The 22,323-nt window shown below is 39.8% G+C and overlaps 1 protein-coding gene across 1 annotated transcript in view; it reads left to right on the top strand.

The window, feature by feature from the left end:
* Window positions 1–220: 220 nt before the first annotated feature.
* The window catches only part of LOC138503903 (mucin-5AC-like), a 488,816-nt gene continuing 466,713 nt past the window's right edge, over window positions 221–22,323 (top strand). Inside the window, exons 1-8 of the mRNA XM_069623989.1 lie at window positions 221–443; window positions 2,099–2,416; window positions 4,102–4,485; window positions 9,693–9,920; window positions 11,575–11,892; window positions 13,578–13,961; window positions 19,169–19,396; window positions 21,052–21,369. Coding sequence (XP_069480090.1) covers window positions 299–443; window positions 2,099–2,416; window positions 4,102–4,485; window positions 9,693–9,920; window positions 11,575–11,892; window positions 13,578–13,961; window positions 19,169–19,396; window positions 21,052–21,369 — 2,323 coding nt within the window. The 5' untranslated portion in view covers window positions 221–298. The remainder of the gene's footprint in view (window positions 444–2,098; window positions 2,417–4,101; window positions 4,486–9,692; window positions 9,921–11,574; window positions 11,893–13,577; window positions 13,962–19,168; window positions 19,397–21,051; window positions 21,370–22,323) is intronic.

Below are 22,323 nucleotides of genomic sequence, written 5' to 3'. Positions count from 1 at the left end.
ATATATGCAACATCTCATTAATAGGATTGTGGCTAGAAAATAAATACAAAACGTTCTGTGACATTTAAAACACAAGCTTATCGAATAGCAATAGAATGGTTGCAAGACAGACTCGGACAACATGAAAATATTTTTGAATTGACATTTGGATAAAAAGTAGTCTATTATGTACAGCTCTGCAAGTAATGTGTGTTATTGATCTCTCTCTTCTTCAGCCCCTGCCGTCCACACTGCATCCTCAAGAACTACAAGCACTCAGTCTTCTGCAAGCTCTACAACTAGTGCTCCCTCTACTAGAATGTCAAGTACTCCTGCCAATACAAAGTTTACAACAACTACTAATCTCCCAGCTGCAAGCACAACAATCAGTCCTCCTCGCTACATAAGTACAAGAAGTACTTTGGCTGTAACCACTCCTGTCACTATTGCCATATCATCAAGCGGTAAGCATTTTCATTTTATTTTTCTTTGATTTGACACTCATCCCTTGAGTCTACCCACAATTTCCTTTTCTAAAACATAACCAGCCAGGATCGGATTTGGACTTAATATTCCTTCATTATCATTATGCCCCATGCAGAATAAAATGTATGGGTCAAATCCAAGATTTTTGTGTAAATCTCTCTTGAATACTTTCTGAATATAATGACTCTTGCAGCAGTATATGGACATTTCTGATTATTCCCATCTCTGATGGAACATGACAAGTTTCTGTTGAGATATGAATTTGAATATCTTCACTTTGATCACTTCTTTCTCATTTTTCTGTGCTGTACAGGTACATGTCTACAGCAAATGTATCCCTTGTCCTAAAACTCACAATTCACAAATGGTTTCATTTTGAAAACACTTTCTGGGGCTGTCTGGGATTAGCTCTTATCCATACAGTGATGTGTTTTTGAAAAGTAAAGACAGTATTCTAATGAGTTCTGTTCATTGATGTGGAATATATTATTGTCACTATGGCTGCTAAAACACCCCTGCAATGATCTAAGATTCCTTGACCCTAAATGGAGGATTGACCGGTCATGACAGGCCTTTAGGCTGTTGATAAATCCTATGAGTACCCCAAGACATTCCAGCTCATTGAATAGCCCTTTTCATATTTGCAAATTATAAATGCAGAAAAAGGTGTATTCCATCTGTGCCATTTCACAGAGACCTAGAAAAAATAAGGGTTATGTAAGTAGGTGGAGAGGAGAGTGGGATGGGAGTTGATGGATATAACCAATCTGACGATTCTGAGTTTGCTGTCTAAGCAACCTGATTAGTTTTTTAAATACTATGATACTCATTGTTCTAAAAGATTGTTTTAGTGGATTTTTTTTGTCTGATGCTATGATCTATCGCTAACCTACAATTCCCAGGTCTGACAGACAGCATTACCATCCCTGCACTATGGAGCTTGCTAAAACGCATGCCATTGACGTGTACAGTAATACATTTTGTTAGTAACAACACTATGTAACTGTAAGAACTATCACAGCGTGTGCCATGTTACAAAATATGTTTAAATAGCTTACTATCGCTATATGGAACGTCTTATATGTATGACTTGTGCCTGGTAAGTTGGGTACATCCCTAGTTGATATTTAAAGTGTGCATCTTTTATAACCAACACGTTGTCACACCTTGAACTAAATGGTGAATGTGCTCACATTCTACAGGAGAACCAACAATGCCTTTGTGAAGTCTCACAAATGCATCTCAAACAGTAGAGGAATGGCTGTAAAATTAGATTTAGCATCATAAAAAGTGTTCTTAATTGGGAAATGCATAAAACATGTCATCATCACACAAGTTATGTATGCACCTCGCCAAAGATAACGTGTTATTGATCCAGAAAGGCCTATTTATGTTAAACACATGAAGGAACTTCTCTGTCATGGATTTGATTCTAAAGTTTCAGCACAAACCGTTATCAACCCAAGGTGCAATAACCTTACAGGGTGAAGATGTATATTCAAATATCAAGTATTAATTAAACAAGCTATTATATGATGGAATGTTTTTCATACCTAAATAGTGCAGATACCTGAGGGTATTTTGTACTATATATCAAAGTACTTTGAGTAAACTATCTCTTTTTACTGAACAGTTTCAACACACTCACCCTGTGTCTACGTACACAAGGTGTGTAAATGGTCAGAGTGGTATGATAAAACAAATCCCACTGAACATCCTGGAGATTATGAAACATCTGATGAACTGAGAAAAAAGGGAATTCCAGTTTGCAAAACTCCAATCGATGTTGAATGCAAAGCGAAGAAGTACCCCTATGCAGCAGTAGGAGACCTTGGCCAGACAATACAGTGTAACACTTCTGGGTTTCGCTGCAGCAATAAAGATCAGAACCCACCTGGCTGCTTCATCTATAAAGCTAGATATTTATGCTGCTCGTATGAGCCATGTACAGGTAAGGACATTTTTTTAATTCAAATTTTCTATTGCTAATAATTGTATTAGTTCTTTATAAGGGAAGCTCCTGTGGGTGAAGTACAGAATGTGCAAAGCTTCTCAAAGATCTATCATCTAGGCTTGGTTTTCAAGTATTGATTAGATTCACTTCCAGCTCCTTGGGATTGAATGGGTCAGCGCCCCAGGAACCATTATAATCATAGGTTTACTTGCTCCAGAGGAAAACCCATCTGCTGGCATGACTGATGACTCTATCATCTATTCTTCTTGTGCCATTGTACCCTGACTGTGTAGATTCCGACCTCTGTAGAATTGCTCAATATAGCCATGCAGTGTAATCCTAGACAGGAAAATCTTGACTTGTGCAACTTATAGAAGATATAGGAAGGAGCTGGGGATCCCAAGCACAATTCCCCTACGCATTAAAAGACTGGAGATCCTAGTAGAGATCATTCAACCTATAGAATGCAAAACATGGACATGTACTGAAACCTGCAGGTTTGAGATTTAGGAAAGTGTAGAACAGGATGAGTTAGAAAGTGAGATGCCTCACACACCTTTGTTTTTCATGTTTCTTAATATTGAATTGATACGCACAACACACAGTGCACATTTTATTCTAGTCAATCATTTAAAATGTGTTTATTTGAGCAGAAGGTTTTTGAAAACAAATGCATTCAACATGTTAGAATTCAATGCTGTGTGCAGAGGTAAAAAAACTCATTACAAGGTAACTTAATTCCTACTGCTCTTTACATAATTAAGCATGCCTAATACTATAACACAATATATGATGGGCAGGCATCTCTATATTAACATTTTCTATATAAGTATTCACTTATTAAAAGAGAGCAGACGTGACTCTTGCAAACACTATTTTTGAGTTTTGGAAGGGGAATATTGAAATTGATAGCAATGTAAAATAATCACATAGTGAGCAAATATATCATGAGGAAAATGGAAATGGGTCAAAGTTTAACTCCTTTAGGGCTGTGATAGTGTGTCTGCAGCTATATTTTCTCCAAAATTCATAGTTCTTTTATGAACTTATATAAATGAATACATTCATGCAGTTGCCAGGTTGAGTGATTCTCTTTCAAGTTAGTGTAGTTTTTGTGTTTTTGCCATGTCACAAATCTATGCATACCAAACAAATGAGCCCCAATAGAAACATGTACACATGTAAAAACTAGAGATTTATATACTTGTATCAATTTCCTTGTTGCTCCAAACTGACAGGAGTTTTGTTCATTTGCATATTGTGTTTCAGATCTAAATATTGATCTTCGACACAAATTAGTCACACTTAATCCTAATAAAACTGGACACAGTTGCCATGTGTAAAAATTCAAGGAATTTGATGTGTTAAATAGTAGGATGAGTTAACTCTATACATTGTATATCACACTTGCCCTGAGGTTGCCTGCATTGCATTTGTAATGTTACCAAAATGGAAACACTCCACCTCACCCTTGGCCTATATAATGTCAAGTTCTCAAGATTGTGCCAGTGGACAGCACATGACAGAATTAAAGGCCTTGTAATAAAGTGGGGGCAAGCATGATATAACTGTACCCAATTGGATTCCACGTTAATTCCTGTATCTCTGAAAGCTCCTCATTCAGTAAGTGTTCTTTTTTTCATTAAAGTTATAGATATACATTCTGTTTTCACTCCGAACAGAGCCACTTGCAGCAGACTGTATACTTGCACAAAAGACAGAGTTTTACACATATTGGTTTGAGCCACCAAATCAAACAGATGTGCCTGGAGAAATGGAGAGAATGCCATATATTACTGCTGAAGGCAATCAAGATTGTACTACTCCAAAGAAGGTTGAGTGCAGACCTGTGGAAAATCCTGATACCCCGATGAATGAAATGGCCCCAAAAATGACATGTGATGAATCAAACGGGCCTCAGTGCTATACAAATGATCATGAGAAAACACCATGCAGGAACTATCAAGTTAGGTTTTCTTGCTACACGTACAACTTTTCGTCATGTCAAACATGGCAACCATCAACTTCAACAAGGACAACTACTTCTACCTCCATATCATCAAGTGGTAAGTGTTTTTCTTATATTTTACTTCAATTTGACTCTTACTTTGTGAGCCTACACAGAATTTCCTTTTCTAAACATGACCACCTAGGACCTTTTTTCTGACATATAATTCCATCAGTATTCCGCATTCGTAATGTTTGTGCCAACTCCATATTTTTGGTGGAAATCTATCCTGGGTCATTTCTGAAAAGAATTACTCATGCAGTTCTCCATACTCTACGTGAATATGGTGATATCAAATATATTGCTATTCTTAAAACCCATATTTCATAAGCAGATCCATTTTGATAGCCGATTTTGGGACTGTCAGATTCTTTCCTTATCCATGTTGAAATGAGAAGCAGGAAACTTCATACAGTATTCTAATGGGTTATTTTCATTGATGCACTATGTATTATTGGTAGTACTGCTGCACATGCACCACTGCAATACTGCTGGATCCCGTCACCATAAATTGAGCATGGACCAGTGATGACTTGCAGTATTTGTGTCTTGCTGGCATGCATTTCTCTTTGAGAGTTTTGTTAAATCTTGCACACTCCACAAGAGATACCAGTTAATTGCCTACCTTCTTGCATGCTTGCACACAATAAGGGCAGATAAATGTGCATTGCATCATTGCTGGTTGTATGGGGCTTCACAGAGGCTGCATGAAAAAGGACTATGTGAGCAGGTGGCGAGGACAGAATGATGGGTAAAGATGGATATAAACGCTCTCAGGATTGTCAGTTTAGCTTCTAAGTTACCAGGTTTCTTTGTTACATGTTCTAGAAATTGATGCTTAGGAAAGATTACTTAGTGAATGTATAGCCTGCTGCTATAATCTTGTCCAATTTACAGGTCTCAAATTTCAGTGCCAGCTTTAACGTCTTAGCCCGTTCAATTTGTAGGTCGATAAAAATCCATGCAATTGAGTTGCGTAGATATAACATTTCTTAGTTAAAACACTATGAAGCTGCAAGGAGTATCCCAACAAGTTTATATTAAAGAAATGTGTTTATTATTAATTACCATCAGTATATGTGACATCTAATTCGAAGGACTCAGGAAGCTTGGGCCTAATAAGTTGAACACATCCCTAGTTTATAATTAAAATGTCCGCTTTTGTTACAGGTAGTCCCACTGTTGAGAATATGCATTAATCATGTAGTCAGTACTTCCACATCTAAGATGTTGTATTTTTATTTTTCCTCCATTTGACACTCATTTTCTTAGGCTACCCAACATGTCCTGTTCTGCACATGAACACCAAGGGCCTGATTTTCAGCATATTATTTCATCAGTATTTCTCATTCAGAACAAAATGTATCTGTCAACCCAATGTATTTTGTACATCTACCCTGAATACAGTGAGACACAAATGGCTGATATACTGCTGTGAATTGTGTTAACACCCCTTAGAAATACAAGACTAGGTTCTCGCCTTGTTGCACCCACTACCACACTCATGAACGTAGCCCCACCGACCATGATTAGAAACGATAGACTCAGCTATCGCACTAATCTTGATACAAAACTCACCAGAATGCTCTCCAATCAGACTAAGAACCCCAAGCAGCCGACCTCACTCACTGACCTCCCACCGAGTCACAACCCAACAATACCTCACTCGCCACCACATACGAATGCCAACCCTCCACAGACCTCTATCAAGGGAGCTCTCATCAACGCCTGCTCATTGGTAGCCCACACTACTGATGTCGCCGACATTATCTCCACTAACCACCTAGACTTTATCGCTATCACCGAGACATGGCTCCACCCAGCAGCCGGTCCCACAATAGCTCTAGCCACTCCGGACAACTACAACATCATCCGAGCTGACAGAAAAAATGGAATAGGAGGGGGAATAGCAATTATTGCGAAATCCACCCTAAACATCAGAGAAGTAACCAGCACAACCCTACCTTCAGCCAAACTTTTATCCGTCAAACTCCCACTATCTGACACACAAACCACCCTGCTCCATATTATATACAGACCCCCAGGATCCCCCTCCACCTTTGAAGAGGATATCTCTCTCCTACTTTCTACCAATTTGAAACCGAAATCCCAAATCTTCATTTTGGGAGATTTCAACTTGGGACTCAATGATCCCAATGACAACCAGGCCACATCCCTTAATGACATGATTACTCATCTAGGCTTCACCCAACACATTAATCAACCTACACATACAAAAGGAAGATCCTTGGATTGGCTTGCAGATGCCAATTGCAACCTCTCACTGACTGACATCACTCCCTGTGCTTGGACCGACCATCATCTTATTACCTTCTCTTTACCTAGATCCTCACCATCTACCACACGACCCACTAAGTTACCTCTAATAATCTCCAGAAATAACCGTAACATCACTATAGAGAACCTCAAACCTCTTCTCGCGCATATCAGTAAAGCTAACCTACCTACGCAAAATAACAACCCAGCAGCCATAGTAGACTTATATAACAACACCTTAGAACTAGCCCTCAACCAGATAGCTTCTCTCAACCCAACGAAAAGCCAAACCTATTGCCCACTCCAACAAATGGTTCTCAGCAGAATTAAAAGCTCTCCGCAATATTAAAAGAACTGCAGAAACTAGCTGGAGAAAAGCCCCTTCTCTCTCCACTAATGACAAATTCGCTTCAGCTGCCTCCACCTACAAATCCGCCATCTTAAATGCTAAAAAACAGATCTATAACTTGAGAATACAAAATGCCGAATCTGGCACTAAAGAACTTTTCTCTATACTAAGAGAACTTGAATCACCATTGCCTCCTACAGAGGACTGCATCTAAGACAGGGCCTGGTGTAACAATATCCAGCTCGCCCTCGCTAAGAAAATTGCCCTCCTACAAACCAAGATAGAAGCAAAAAAAGCTAGCCTTGCCTCCAAGCAGAACCCCAGCAGCAAAATTAACCACACCACCCCTAATTGCCCCTCCTTCCACTTCTCACCAGTCACAGAAGAGGAAGTAATCAAGATAATCGCCAGTCTCAAACCATCCAACTGCAAAGGTGACATTTGTCCCGCATCTGTCATCAAAGACGGTGCTAAAGAGTTAGCCCCTCTCATCACCTCTCTGATCAACTCCTCCTTCAAAAACTCAGTGGTCCCCAACAACCTTAAAGAAGCATGGGTCCTACCCCTGCTCAAAAAACCTAACCTAGATCCCAACATCCCCACAAACTACAGGCCCATCACCACAGTCCCATTTCTTCCCAAAATCTTGGACAGGATAGCCTATCTCCAAATACAACAACATTTGGAAGACAACAACCTCCTAGGCCTGCGACAATCCGGCTTTAGACCAAGGCACGGGACTGAAACTGCCCTCTTGGATCTAAAAATCCAAATGGATGACGCCAAAGACAAGGGCAAACTGGCCATCTTGCTCTTGTTGGATCTCTCTGCTGCCTTTGATCTGGTTGACCACCAGATCCTCACTCAACACCTCTCCTCGGCTGCTGCATTCTCTCAGAATGCCACTAAGTGGATCCAGTCATTTCTGTCTGACACGTCGACTAGAGTCTTCGCCCCCACTGTGGCCGCGGACCCTATCCCAATCACATGTGGAGTGCCCCAAGGTTCTTGCATTTCTCCCACACTTTACAACATCTTCGCGAAGCTCCTATTCGACCGTCTTGACGATCTGGGTGTCAGCTACACTAATTATGCAGACGACACCCAGGTCCTCATCACGCTCACTGGTAACTATGAAGAAGATGTTGCAAAGCTTAATGATATCTACTTAGAAATCCAAGCCTGGATGGCTACACACAGTCTTTGCCTAAACGACGATAAGACAGAATTGCTTATCTTTATCTCCCAGGCTTGCTTCAACAAACTGGACCAAAGGTACCAATCCTTTACCATTGATGGCAACATCATAAAAGTATCCAAAGAGGTCAAAACACTAGGTGTATACCTCGACTGTACCTTGTCACTAAAGAAACAAATAAACTCTACCATCTCAGCTACCTCATACACCAATAAATTGATCAATGCCTGCAGGCCTTTTCTCTCCACCTCTAGTTGCCTCACCCTATCTAGAGTGCTGATATTGTCTAAATTAGACTATTGCAACACACTCTACTTAGGCACTACCACAAAAAACTTGAAAAGGCTCCAGATTCTGCAAAATAATGCACTAAAATGTGCCCTCAACCTCCCGCGCAAGGCGCACATATCCACGGTTAGCAAAGAAGTCCACTGGCTCCCGATCCGCGACAGAATTAAGCTAAGAACCCTGGTCATCACCCACAAGTGCTTGTCACGGACTGCCCCACGTTACCTCTCAGACAAATTCTCTAGACACTGCCCCATTAGACCCACCAGAACTCCTTACCTGCACCAACTAAAGATCCCTAACTATAACCTAAAAACAGCAGGAGGCTCCAGTTTCCCAGTGCTCGCAGCACAATGTTGGAACACCCTCCCTCCTACAATTAGATCGGAAACCGCGTTCTGGCCATTCAGAGCCATGGTAAAATCATGGCTATCAGCTTAAACATCTAGACTCTCACCGACACGACCGGCCAGCCGCCGCTCTCTACCTGCAGTAATGTTTACTCTATCTGCAGCCTATTCAGGACCAACCTGTAACCTGGTCCTCACTCGCCACTGTAACTATTATGTGCCTATTCTCTGTACATACTCTTCTCGGTATATTCTACTCTTGTACGTAAACATTCAGAGCCTGGACTAATGTATGCTCTGTCTGTTGTATTATGATGTTCGTGTAACGATATGTAACTGCTGTGCACATGATTATGCGCCCAGCTACCTGAGGGTTCGGACGCGCTTTATAAATAAACAAACTAAACTAAACTAAGCTTGCAGGATTCAGGTTCGACACCCAGCTTTAATGTCTCAGCCCTTTCCCTTTGGCAGTTGATAAAGCACATTACATTGATTTGGATAAACAATTGGTTAGCAACAAGACTGTCAAACTAAATTGACTACATCAGCAAGCACATATAAAGCGTATATTTTGAATTACTGTCAATATATGCAACATCTCATTAATAGGATTGTGGCTAGAAAATAAATACAAAACGTTCTGTGACATTTAAAACACAAGCTTATCGAATAGCAATAGAATGGTTGCAAGACAGACTCGGACAACATGAAAATATTTTTGAATTGACATTTGGATAAAAAGTAGTCTATTATGTACAGCTCTGCAAGTAATGTGTGTTATTGATCTCTCTCTTCTTCAGCCCCTGCCGTCCACACTGCATCCTCAAGAACTACAAGCACTCAGTCTTCTGCAAGCTCTACAACTAGTGCTCCCTCTACTAGAATGTCAAGTACTCCTGCCAATACAAAGTTTACAACAACTACTAATCTCCCAGCTGCAAGCACAACAATCAGTCCTCCTCGCTACATAAGTACAAGAAGTACTTTGGCTGTAACCACTCCTGTCACTATTGCCATATCATCAAGCGGTAAGCATTTTCATTTTATTTTTCTTTGATTTGACACTCATCCCTTGAGTCTACCCACAATTTCCTTTTCTAAAACATGACCAGCCAGGATCGGATTCAGACTTAATATTCCTTCATTATCATTATGCCCCATGCAGAATAAAATGTATGGGTCAAATCCAAGATTTTTGTGTAAATCTCTCTTGAATACTTTCTGAATATAATGACTCTTGCAGCAGTATATGGACATTTCTGATTATTCCCATCTCTGATGGAACATGACAAGTTTCTGTTGAGATGTGAATTTGAATATCTTCACTTTGATCACTTCTTTCTCATTTTTCTGTGCTGTACAGGTACATGTCTATAGCAAATGTATCCCTTGTCCTAAAACTCACAATTCACAAATGGTTTCATTTTGAAAACACTTTCTGGGGCTGTCTGGGATTAGCTCTTATCCATACAGTGATGTGTTTTTGAAAAGTAAAGACAGTATTCTAATGAGTTCTGTTCATTGATGTGGAATATATTATTGTCACTATGGCTGCTAAAACACCCCTGCAATGATCTAAGATTCCTTGACCCTAAATGGAGGATTGACCGGTCATGACAGGCCTTTAGGCTGTTGATAAATCCTATGAGTACCCCAAGACATTCCAGCTCATTGAATAGCCCTTTTCATATTTGCAAATTATAAATGCAGAAAAAGGTGTATTCCATCTGTGCCATTTCACAGAGACCTAGAAAAAATAAGGGTTATGTAAGTAGGTGGAGAGGAGAGTGGGATGGGAGTTGATGGATATAACCAATCTGACGATTCTGAGTTTGCTGTCTAAGCAACCTGATTAGTTTTTTAAATACTATGATACTCATTGTTCTAAAAGATTGTTTTAGTGGATTTTTTTGTCTGATGCTATGATCTATCGCTAACCTAAAATTCCCAGGTCTGACAGACAGCATTACCATCCCTGCACTATGGAGCTTGCTAAAACGCATGCCATTGACGTGTACAGTAATACATTTTGTTAGTAACAACACTATGTAACTGTAAGAACTATCACAGCGTGTGCCATGTTACAAAATATGTTTAAATAGCTTACTATCGCTATATGGAACGTCTTATATGTATGACTTGTGCCTGGTAAGTTGGGTACATCCCTAGTTGATATTTAAAGTGTGCATTTTTTATAACCAACACGTTGTCACACCTTGAACTAAATGGTGAATGTGCTCACATTCTACAGGAGAACCAACAATGCCTTTGTGAAGTCTCACAAATGCATCTCAAACAGTAGAGGAATGGCTGTAAAATTAGATTTAGCATCATAAAAAGTGTTCTTAATTGGGAAATGCATAAAACATGTCATCATCACACAAGTTATGTATGCACCTCGCCAAAGATAACGTGTTATTGATCCAGAAAGGCCTATTTATGTTAAACACATGAAGGAACTTCTCTGTCATGGATTTGATTCTAAAGTTTCAGCACAAACCGTTATCAACCCAAGGTGCAATAACCTTACAGGGTGAAGATTTATATTCAAATATCAAGTATTAATTAAACAAGCTATTATATGATGGAATGTTTTTCATACCTAAATAGTGCAGATACCTGAGGGTATTTTGTACTATATATCAAAGTACTTTGAGTAAACTATCTCTTTTTACTGAACAGTTTCAACACACTCACCCTGTGTCTACGTACACAAGGTGTGTAAATGGTCAGAGTGGTATGATAAAACAACTCCCACTGAACATCCTGGAGATTATGAAACATCTGATGAACTGAGAAAAAAGGGAATTCCAGTTTGCAAAACTCCAATCGATGTTGAATGCAAAGCGAAGAAGTACCCCTATGCAACAGTAGGAGACCTTGGCCAGACAATACAGTGTAACACTTCTGGGTTTCGTTGCAGCAATAAAGATCAGAACCCACCTGGCTGCTTCATCTATAAAGCTAGATATTTATGCTGCTCTTATGAGCCATGTACAGGTAAGGACATTTTTTTAATTCAAATTTTCTATTGCTAATAATTGTATTAGTTCTTTATAAGGGAAGCTCCTGTGGGTGAAGTACAGAATGTGCAAAGCTTCTCAAAGATCTATCATCTAGGCTTGGTTTTCAAGTATTGATTAGATTCACTTCCAGCTCCTTGGGATTGAATGGGTCAGCGCCCCAGGAACCATTATAATCATAGGTTTACTTGCTCCAGAGGAAAACCCATCTGCTGGCATGACTGATGACTCTATCATCTATTCTTCTTGTGCCATTGTACCCTGACTGTGTAGATTCCGACCTCTGTAGAATTGCTCAATATAGCCATGCAGTGTAATCCTAGACAGGAAAATCTTGACTTGTGCAACTTATAGAAGATATAGGAAGGAGCTGGGGATCCCAAGCACAATTCCCCTACGCATTAAAAGACTGGAGATCCTAGTAGAGATCATTCAACCTATAGAATGCAAAACATGGACATGTACTGAAACTTGCAGGTTTGAGATTTAGGAAAGTGTAGAACAGGATGAGTTAGAAAGTGAGATGCCTCACACACCTTTGTTTTTCATGTTTCTTAATATTGAATTGATACGCACAACACACAGTGCACATTTTATTCTAGTCAATCATTTAAAATGTGTTTATTTGAGCAGAAGGTTTTTGAAAACAAATGCATTCAACATGTTAGAATTCAATGCTGTGTGCAGAGGTAAAAAAACTCATTACAAGGTAACTTAATTCCTACTGCTCTTTACATAATTAAGCATGCCTAATACTATAACACAATATGTGATGGGCAGGCATCTCTATATTAACATTTTCTATATAAGTATTCACTTATTAAAAGAGAGCAGACGTGACTCTTGCAAACACTATTTTTGAGTTTTGGAAGGGGAATATTGAAATTGATAGCAATGTAAAATAATCACATAGTGAGCAAATATATCATGAGGAAAATGGAAATGGGTCAAAGTTTAACTCCTTTAGGGCTGTGATAGTGTGTCTGCAGCTATATTTTCTCCAAAATTCATAGTTCTTTTATGAACTTATATAAATGAATACATTCATGCAGTTGCCAGGTTGAGTGATTCTCTTTCAAGTTTGTGTAGTTTTTGTGTTTTTGCCATGTCACAAATCTATGCATACCAAACAAATGAGCCCCAATAGAAACATGTACACATGTAAAAACTAGAGATTTATATACTTGTATCAATTTCCTTGTTGCTCCAAACTGACAGGAGTTTTGTTCATTTGCATATTGTGTTTCAGATCTAAATATTGATCTTCGACACAAATTAGTCACACTTAATCCTAATAAAACTGGACACAGTTGCCATGTGTAAAAATTCAAGGAATTTGATGTGTTAAATAGTAGGATGAGTTAACTCTATACATTGTATATCACACTTGCCCTGAGGTTGCCTGCATTGCATTTGTAATGTTACCAAAATGGAAACACTCCACCTCACCCTTGGCCTATATAATGTCAAGTTCTCAAGATTGTGCCAGTGGACAGCACATGACAGAATTAAAGGCCTTGTAATAAAGTGGGGGCAAGCATGATACAACTGTACCCAATTGGATTCCACGTTAATTCCTGTATCTCTGAAAGCTCCTCATTCAGTAAGTGTTCTTTTTTTCATTAAAGTTATAGATATACATTCTGTTTTCACTCCGAACAGAGCCACTTGCAGCAGACTGTATACTTGCACAAAAGACAGAGTTTTACACATATTGGTTTGAGCCACCAAATCAAACAGATGTGCCTGGAGAAATGGAGAGAATGCCATATATTACTGCTGAAGGCAATCAAGATTGTACTACTCCAAAGAAGGTTGAGTGCAGACCTGTGGAAAATCCTGATACCCCGATGAATGAAATGGCCCCAAAAATGACATGTGATGAATCAAACGGGCCTCAGTGCTATACAAATGATCATGAGAAAACACCATGCAGGAACTATCAAGTTAGGTTTTCTTGCTACACGTACAACTTTTCGTCATGTCAAACATGGCAACCATCAACTTCAACAAGGACAACTACTTCTACCTCCATATCATCAAGTGGTAAGTGTTTTTCTTATATTTTACTTCAATTTGACTCTTACTTTGTGAGCCTACACAGAATTTCCTTTTCTAAACATGACCACCTAGGACCTTTTTTCTGACATATAATTCCATCAGTATTCCGCATTCGTAATGTTTGTGCCAACTCCATATTTTTGGTGGAAATCTATCCTGGGTCATTTCTGAAAAGAATTACTCATGCAGTTCTCCATACTCTACGTGAATATGGTGATATCAAATATATTGCTATTCTTAAAACCCATATTTCATAAGCAGATCCATTTTGATAGCCGATTTTGGGACTGTCAGATTCTTTCCTTATCCATGTTGAAATGAGAAGCAGGAAACTTCATACAGTATTCTAATGGGTTATTTTCATTGATGCACTATGTATTATTGGTAGTACTGCTGCACATGCACCACTGCAATACTGCTGGATCCCGTCACCATAAATTGAGCATGGACCAGTGATGACTTGCAGTATTTGTGTCTTGCTGGCATGCATTTCTCTTTGAGAGTTTTGTTAAATCTTGCACACTCCACAAGAGATACCAGTTAATTGCCTACCTTCTTGCATGCTTGCACACAATAAGGGCAGATAAATGTGCATTGCATCATTGCTGGTTGTATGGGGCTTCACAGAGGCTGCATGAAAAAGGACTATGTGAGCAGGTGGCGAGGACAGAATGATGGGTAAAGATGGATATAAACGCTCTCAGGATTGTCAGTTTAGCTTCTAAGTTACCAGGTTTCTTTGTTACATGTTCTAGAAATTGATGCTTAGGAAAGATTACTTAGTGAATGTATAGCCTGCTGCTATAATCTTGTCCAATTTACAGGTCTCAAATTTCAGTGCCAGCTTTAACGTCTTAGCCCGTTCAATTTGTAGGTTGATAAAAATCCATGCAATTGAGTTGCGTAGATATAACATTTCTTAGTTAAAACACTATGAAGCTGCAAGGAGTATCCCAACAAGTTTATATTAAAGAAATGTGTTTATTATTAATTACCATCAGTATATGTGACATCTAATTCGAAGGACTCAGGAAGCTTGGGCCTAATAAGTTGAACACATCCCTAGTTTATAATTAAAATGTCCGCTTTTGTTACAGGTAGTCCCACTGTTGAGAATATGCATTAATCATGTAGTCAGTACTTCCACATCTAAGATGTTATATTTTTATTTTTCCTCCATTTGACACTCATTTTCTTAGGCTACCCAACATGTCCTGTTCTGCACATGAACACCAAGGGCCTGATTTTCAGCATATTATTTCATCAGTATTTCTCATTCAGAACAAAATGTATCTGTCAACCCAATGTATTTTGTACATCTACCCTGAATACAGTGAGACACAAATGGCTGATATACTGCTGTGAATTGTGTTAACACCCCTTAGAAATACAAGACTAGGTTCTCGCCTTGTTGCACCCACTACCACACTCATGAACGTAGCCCCACCGACCATGATTAGAAACGATAGACTCAGCTATCGCACTAATCTTGATACAAAACTCACCAGAATGCTCTCCAATCAGACTAAGAACCCCAAGCAGCCGACCTCACTCACTGACCTCCCACCAAGTCACAACCCAGCAATACCTCACTCGCCACCACATACGAATGCCAACCCTCCACAGACCTCTATCAAGGGAGCTCTCATCAACGCTTGCTCATTGGTAGCCCACACTACTGATGTCGCAGACATTATCTCCACTAACCACCTAGACTTTATCGCTATCACCGAGACATGGCTCCACCCAGCAGCCGGTCCCACAATAGCTCTAGCCACTCCGGACAACTACAACATCATCCGAGCTGACAGAAAAAATGGAATAGGAGGGGGAATAGCAATTATTGCGAAATCCACCCTAAACATCAGAGAAGTAACCAGCACAACCCTACCTTCAGCCAAACTTTTATCCGTCAAACTCCCACTATCTGACACACAAACCATCCTGCTCCATATTATATACAGACCCCCAGGATCCCCCTCCACCTTTGAAGAGGATATCTCTCTCCTACTTTCTACCAATTTGAAACCGAAATCCCAAATCTTCATTTTGGGAGATTTCAACTTGGGACTCAATGATCCCAATGACAACCAGGCCACATCCCTTAATGACATGATTACTCATCTAGGCTTCACCCAACACATTAATCAACCTACACATACAAAAGGAAGATCCTTGGATTGGCTTGCAGATGCCAATTGCAACCTCTCACTGACTGACATCACTCCCTGTGCTTGGACCGACCATCATCTTATTACCTTCTCTTTACCTAGATCCTCACCATCTACCACACGACCCACTAAGTTACCTCTAATAATCTCCAGAAATAACCGTAACATCACTATAGAGAACCTCAAACCTCTTCTCGCGCCTATCAGTAAAGCTAACCTACCTACGCAAAATAACAACCCAGCAGCCATAGTAGACTTATATAACAACACCTTAGAACTAGCCCTCAACCAGATAGCTTCTCTCAACCCAACGAAAAGCCAAACCTATTGCCCACTCCAACAAATGGTTCTCAGCAGAATTAAAAGCTCTCCGCAATATTAAAAGAACTGCAGAAACTAGCTGGAGAAAAGCCCCTTCTCTCTCCACTAATGACAAATTCGCTTCAGCTGCCTCCACCTACAAATCCGCCATCTTAAATGCTAAAAAAGAGATCTATAACTTGAGAATACAAAATGCCGAATCTGGCACTAAAGAACTTTTCTCTATACTAAGAGAACTTGAATCACCATTGCCTCCTACAGAGGACTGCATCTAAGACAGGGCCTGGTGTAACAATATCCAGCTCGCCCTCGCTAAGAAAATTGCCCTCCTACAAACCAAGATAGAAGCAAAAAAAGCTAGCCTTGCCTCCAAGCAGAACCCCAGCAGCAAAATTAACCACACCACCCCTAATTGCCCCTCCTTCCACTTCTCACCAGTCACAGAAGAGGAAGTAATCAAGATAATCGCCAGTCTCAAACCATCCAACTGCAAAGGTGACATTTGTCCCGCATCTGTCATCAAAGACGGTGCTAAAGAGTTAGCCCCTCTCATCACCTCTCTGATCAACTCCTCCTTCAAAAACTCAGTGGTCCCCAACAACCTTAAAGAAGCATGGGTCCTACCCCTGCTCAAAAAACCTAACCTAGATCCCAACATCCCCACAAACTACAGGCCCATCACCACAGTCCCATTTCTTCCCAAAATCTTGGACAGGATAGCCTATCTCCAAATACAACAACATTTGGAAGACAACAACCTCCTAGGCCTGCGACAATCCGGCTTTAGACCAAGGCACGGGACTGAAACTGCCCTCTTGGATCTAAAAATCCAAATGGATGACGCCAAAGACAAGGGCAAACTGGCCATCTTGCTCTTGTTGGATCTCTCTGCTGCCTTTGATTTGGTTGACCACCAGATCCTCACTCAACACCTCTCCTCGGCTGCTGCATTCTCTCAGAATGCCACTAAGTGGATCCAGTCATTTCTGTCTGACACGTCGACTAGAGTCTTCGCCCCCACTGTGGCCGCGGACCCTATCCCAATCACATGTGGAGTGCCCCAAGGTTCTTGCATTTCTCCCACACTTTACAACATCTTCACGAAGCTCCTATTCGACCGTCTTGACGATCTGGGTGTCAGCTACACTAATTATGCAGACGACACCCAGGTCCTCATCACGCTCACTGGTAACTATGAAGAAGATGTTGCAAAGCTTAATGATATCTACTTAGAAATCCAAGCCTGGATGGCTACACACAGTCTTTGCCTAAACGACGATAAGACAGAATTGCTTATCTTTATCTCCCAGGCTTGCTTCAACAAACTGGACCAAAGGTACCAATCCTTTACCATTGATGGCAACATCATAAAAGTATCCAAAGAGGTCAAAACACTAGGTGTATACCTCGACTGTACCTTGTCACTAAAGAAACAAATAAACTCTACCATCTCAGCTACCTCATACACCAATAAATTGATCAATGCCTGCAGGCCTTTTCTCTCCACCTCTAGTTGCCTCACCCTATCTAGAGTGCTGATATTGTCTAAATTAGACTATTGCAACACACTCTACTTAGGCACTACCACAAAAAACTTGAAAAGGCTCCAGATTCTGCAAAATAATGCACTAAAATGTGCCCTCAACCTCCCGCGCAAGGCGCACATATCCACGGTTAGCAAAGAAGTCCACTGGCTCCCGATCCGCGACAGAATTAAGCTAAGAACCCTGGTCATCACCCACAAGTGCTTGTCACGGACTGCCCCACGTTACCTCTCAGACAAATTCTCTAGACACTGCCCCATTAGACCCACCAGAACTCCTTACCTGCACCAACTAAAGATCCCTAACTATAACCTAAAAACAGCAGGAGGCTCCAGTTTCCCAGTGCTCGCAGCACAATGTTGGAACACCCTCCCTCCTACAATTAGATCGGAAACCGCGTTCTGGCCATTCAGAGCCATGGTAAAATCATGGCTATCAGCTTAAACATCTAGACTCTCACCGACACGACCGGCCAGCCGCCGCTCTCTACCTGCAGTAATGTTTACTCTATCTGCAGCCTATTCAGGACCAACCTGTAACCTGGTCCTCACTCGCCACTGTAACTATTATGTGCCTATTCTCTGTACATACTCTTCTCGGTATATTCTACTCTTGTACGTAAACATTCAGAGCCTGGACTAATGTATGCTCTGTCTGTTGTATTATGATGTTCGTGTAACGATATGTAACTGCTGTGCACATGATTATGCGCCCAGCTACCTGAGGGTTCGGACGCGCTTTATAAATAAACAAACTAAACTAAACTAAGCTTGCAGGATTCAGGTTCGACACCCAGCTTTAATGTCTCAGCCCTTTCCCTTTGGCAGTTGATAAAGCACATTACATTGATTTGGATAAACAATTGGTTAGCAACAAGACTGTCAAACTAAATTGACTACATCAGCAAGCACATATAAAGCGTATATTTTGAATTACTGTCAATATATGCAACATCTCATTAATAGGATTGTGGCTAGAAAATAAATACAAAACGTTCTGTGACATTTAAAACACAAGCTTATCGAATAGCAATAGAATGGTTGCAAGACAGACTCGGACAACATGAAAATATTTTTGAATTGACATTTGGATAAAAAGTAGTCTATTATGTACAGCTCTGCAAGTAATGTGTGTTATTGATCTCTCTCTTCTTCAGCCCCTGCCGTCCACACTGCATCCTCAAGAACTACAAGCACTCAGTCTTCTGCAAGCTCTACAACTAGTGCTCCCTCTACTAGAATGTCAAGTACTCCTGCCAATACAAAGTTTACAACAACTACTAATCTCCCAGCTGCAAGCACAACAATCAGTCCTCCTCGCTACATAAGTACAAGAAGTACTTTGGCTGTAACCACTCCTGTCACTATTGCCATATCATCAAGCGGTAAGCATTTTCATTTTATTTTTCTTTGATTTGACACTCATCCCTTGAGTCTACCCACAATTTCCTTTTCTAAAACATGACCAGCCAGGATCGGATTCAGACTTAATATTCCTTCATTATCATTATGCCCCATGCAGAATAAAATGTATGGGTCAAATCCAAGATTTTTGTGTAAATCTCTCTTGAATACTTTCTGAATATAATGACTCTTGCAGCAGTATATGGACATTTCTGATTATTCCCATCTCTGATGGAACATGACAAGTTTCTGTTGAGATGTGAATTTGAATATCTTCACTTTGATCACTTCTTTCTCATTTTTCTGTGCTGTACAGGTACATGTCTATAGCAAATGTATCCCTTGTCCTAAAACTCACAATTCACAAATGGTTTCATTTTGAAAACACTTTCTGGGGCTGTCTGGGATTAGCTCTTATCCATACAGTGATGTGTTTTTGAAAAGTAAAGACAGTATTCTAATGAGTTCTGTTCATTGATGTGGAATATATTATTGTCACTATGGCTGCTAAAACACCCCTGCAATGATCTAAGATTCCTTGACCCTAAATGGAGGATTGACCGGTCATGACAGGCCTTTAGGCTGTTGATAAATCCTATGAGTACCCCAAGACATTCCAGCTCATTGAATAGCCCTTTTCATATTTGCAAATTATAAATGCAGAAAAAGGTGTATTCCATCTGTGCCATTTCACAGAGACCTAGAAAAAATAAGGGTTATGTAAGTAGGTGGAGAGGAGAGTGGGATGGGAGTTGATGGATATAACCAATCTGACGATTCTGAGTTTGCTGTCTAAGCAACCTGATTAGTTTTTTAAATACTATGATACTCATTGTTCTAAAAGATTGTTTTAGTGGATTTTTTTTGTCTGATGCTATGATCTATCGCTAACCTACAATTCCCAGGTCTGACAGACAGCATTACCATCCCTGCACTATGGAGCTTGCTAAAACGCATGCCATTGACGTGTACAGTAATACATTTTGTTAGTAACAACACTATGTAACTGTAAGAACTATCACAGCGTGTGCCATGTTACAAAATATGTTTAAATAGCTTACTATCGCTATATGGAACGTCTTATATGTATGACTTGTGCCTGGTAAGTTGGGTACATCCCTAGTTGATATTTAAAGTGTGCATTTTTTATAACCAACACGTTGTCACACCTTGAACTAAATGGTGAATGTGCTCACATTCTACAGGAGAACCAACAATGCCTTTGTGAAGTCTCACAAATGCATCTCAAACAGTAGAGGAATGGCTGTAAAATTAGATTTAGCATCATAAAAAGTGTTCTTAATTGGGAAATGCATAAAACATGTCATCATCACACAAGTTATGTATGCACCTCGCCAAAGATAACGTGTTATTGATCCAGAAAGGCCTATTTATGTTAAACACATGAAGGAACTTCTCTGTCATGGATTTGATTCTAAAGTTTCAGCACAAACCGTTATCAACCCAAGGTGCAATAACCTTACAGGGTGAAGATTTATATTCAAATATCAAGTATTAATTAAACAAGCTATTATATGATGGAATGTTTTTCATACCTAAATAGTGCAGATACCTGAGGGTATTTTGTACTATATATCAAAGTACTTTGAGTAAACTATCTCTTTTTACTGAACAGTTTCAACACACTCACCCTGTGTCTACGTACACAAGGTGTGTAAATGGTCAGAGTGGTATGATAAAACAAATCCCACTGAACATCCTGGAGATTATGAAACATCTGATGAACTGAGAAAAAAGGGAATTCCAGTTTGCAAAACTCCAATCGATGTTGAATGCAAAGCGAAGAAGTACCCCTATGCAACAGTAGGAGACCTTGGCCAGACAATACAGTGTAACACTTCTGGGTTTCGTTGCAGCAATAAAGATCAGAACCCACCTGGCTGCTTCATCTATAAAGCTAGATATTTATGCTGCTCTTATGAGCCATGTACAGGTAAGGACATTTTTTTAATTCAAATTTTCTATTGCTAATAATTGTATTAGTTCTTTATAAGGGAAGCTCCTGTGGGTGAAGTACAGAATGTGCAAAGCTTCTCAAAGATCTATCATCTAGGCTTGGTTTTCAAGTATTGATTAGATTCACTTCCAGCTCCTTGGGATTGAATGGGTCAGCGCCCCAGGAACCATTATAATCATAGGTTTACTTGCTCCAGAGGAAAACCCATCTGCTGGCATGACTGATGACTCTATCATCTATTCTTCTTGTGCCATTGTACCCTGACTGTGTAGATTCCGACCTCTGTAGAATTGCTCAATATAGCCATGCAGTGTAATCCTAGACAGGAAAATCTTGACTTGTGCAACTTATAGAAGATATAGGAAGGAGCTGGGGATCCCAAGCACAATTCCCCTACGCATTAAAAGACTGGAGATCCTAGTAGAGATCATTCAACCTATAGAATGCAAAACATGGACATGTACTGAAACTTGCAGGTTTGAGATTTAGGAAAGTGTAGAACAGGATGAGTTAGAAAGTGAGATGCCTCACACACCTTTGTTTTTCATGTTTCTTAATATTGAATTGATACGCACAACACACAGTGCACATTTTATTCTAGTCAATCATTTAAAATGTGTTTATTTGAGCAGAAGGTTTTTGAAAACAAATGCATTCAACATGTTAGAATTCAATGCTGTGTGCAGAGGTAAAAAAACTCATTACAAGGTAACTTAATTCCTACTGCTCTTTACATAATTAAGCATGCCTAATACTATAACACAATATGTGATGGGCAGGCATCTCTATATTAACATTTTCTATATAAGTATTCACTTATTAAAAGAGAGCAGACGTGACTCTTGCAAACACTATTTTTGAGTTTTGGAAGGGGAATATTGAAATTGATAGCAATGTAAAATAATCACATAGTGAGCAAATATATCATGA

The sequence above is a fragment of the Ambystoma mexicanum genome, chromosome 11 (assembly GCF_040938575.1).
Source record: "Ambystoma mexicanum isolate Mex_15411 chromosome 11, UKY_AmexF1_1, whole genome shotgun sequence".
Classification (NCBI taxonomy): Eukaryota; Metazoa; Chordata; class Amphibia; order Caudata; family Ambystomatidae; genus Ambystoma; species Ambystoma mexicanum.
Note: the sequence above shows the minus strand (reverse complement) of the source record. Positions and strands in the feature narration are given on the sequence as shown.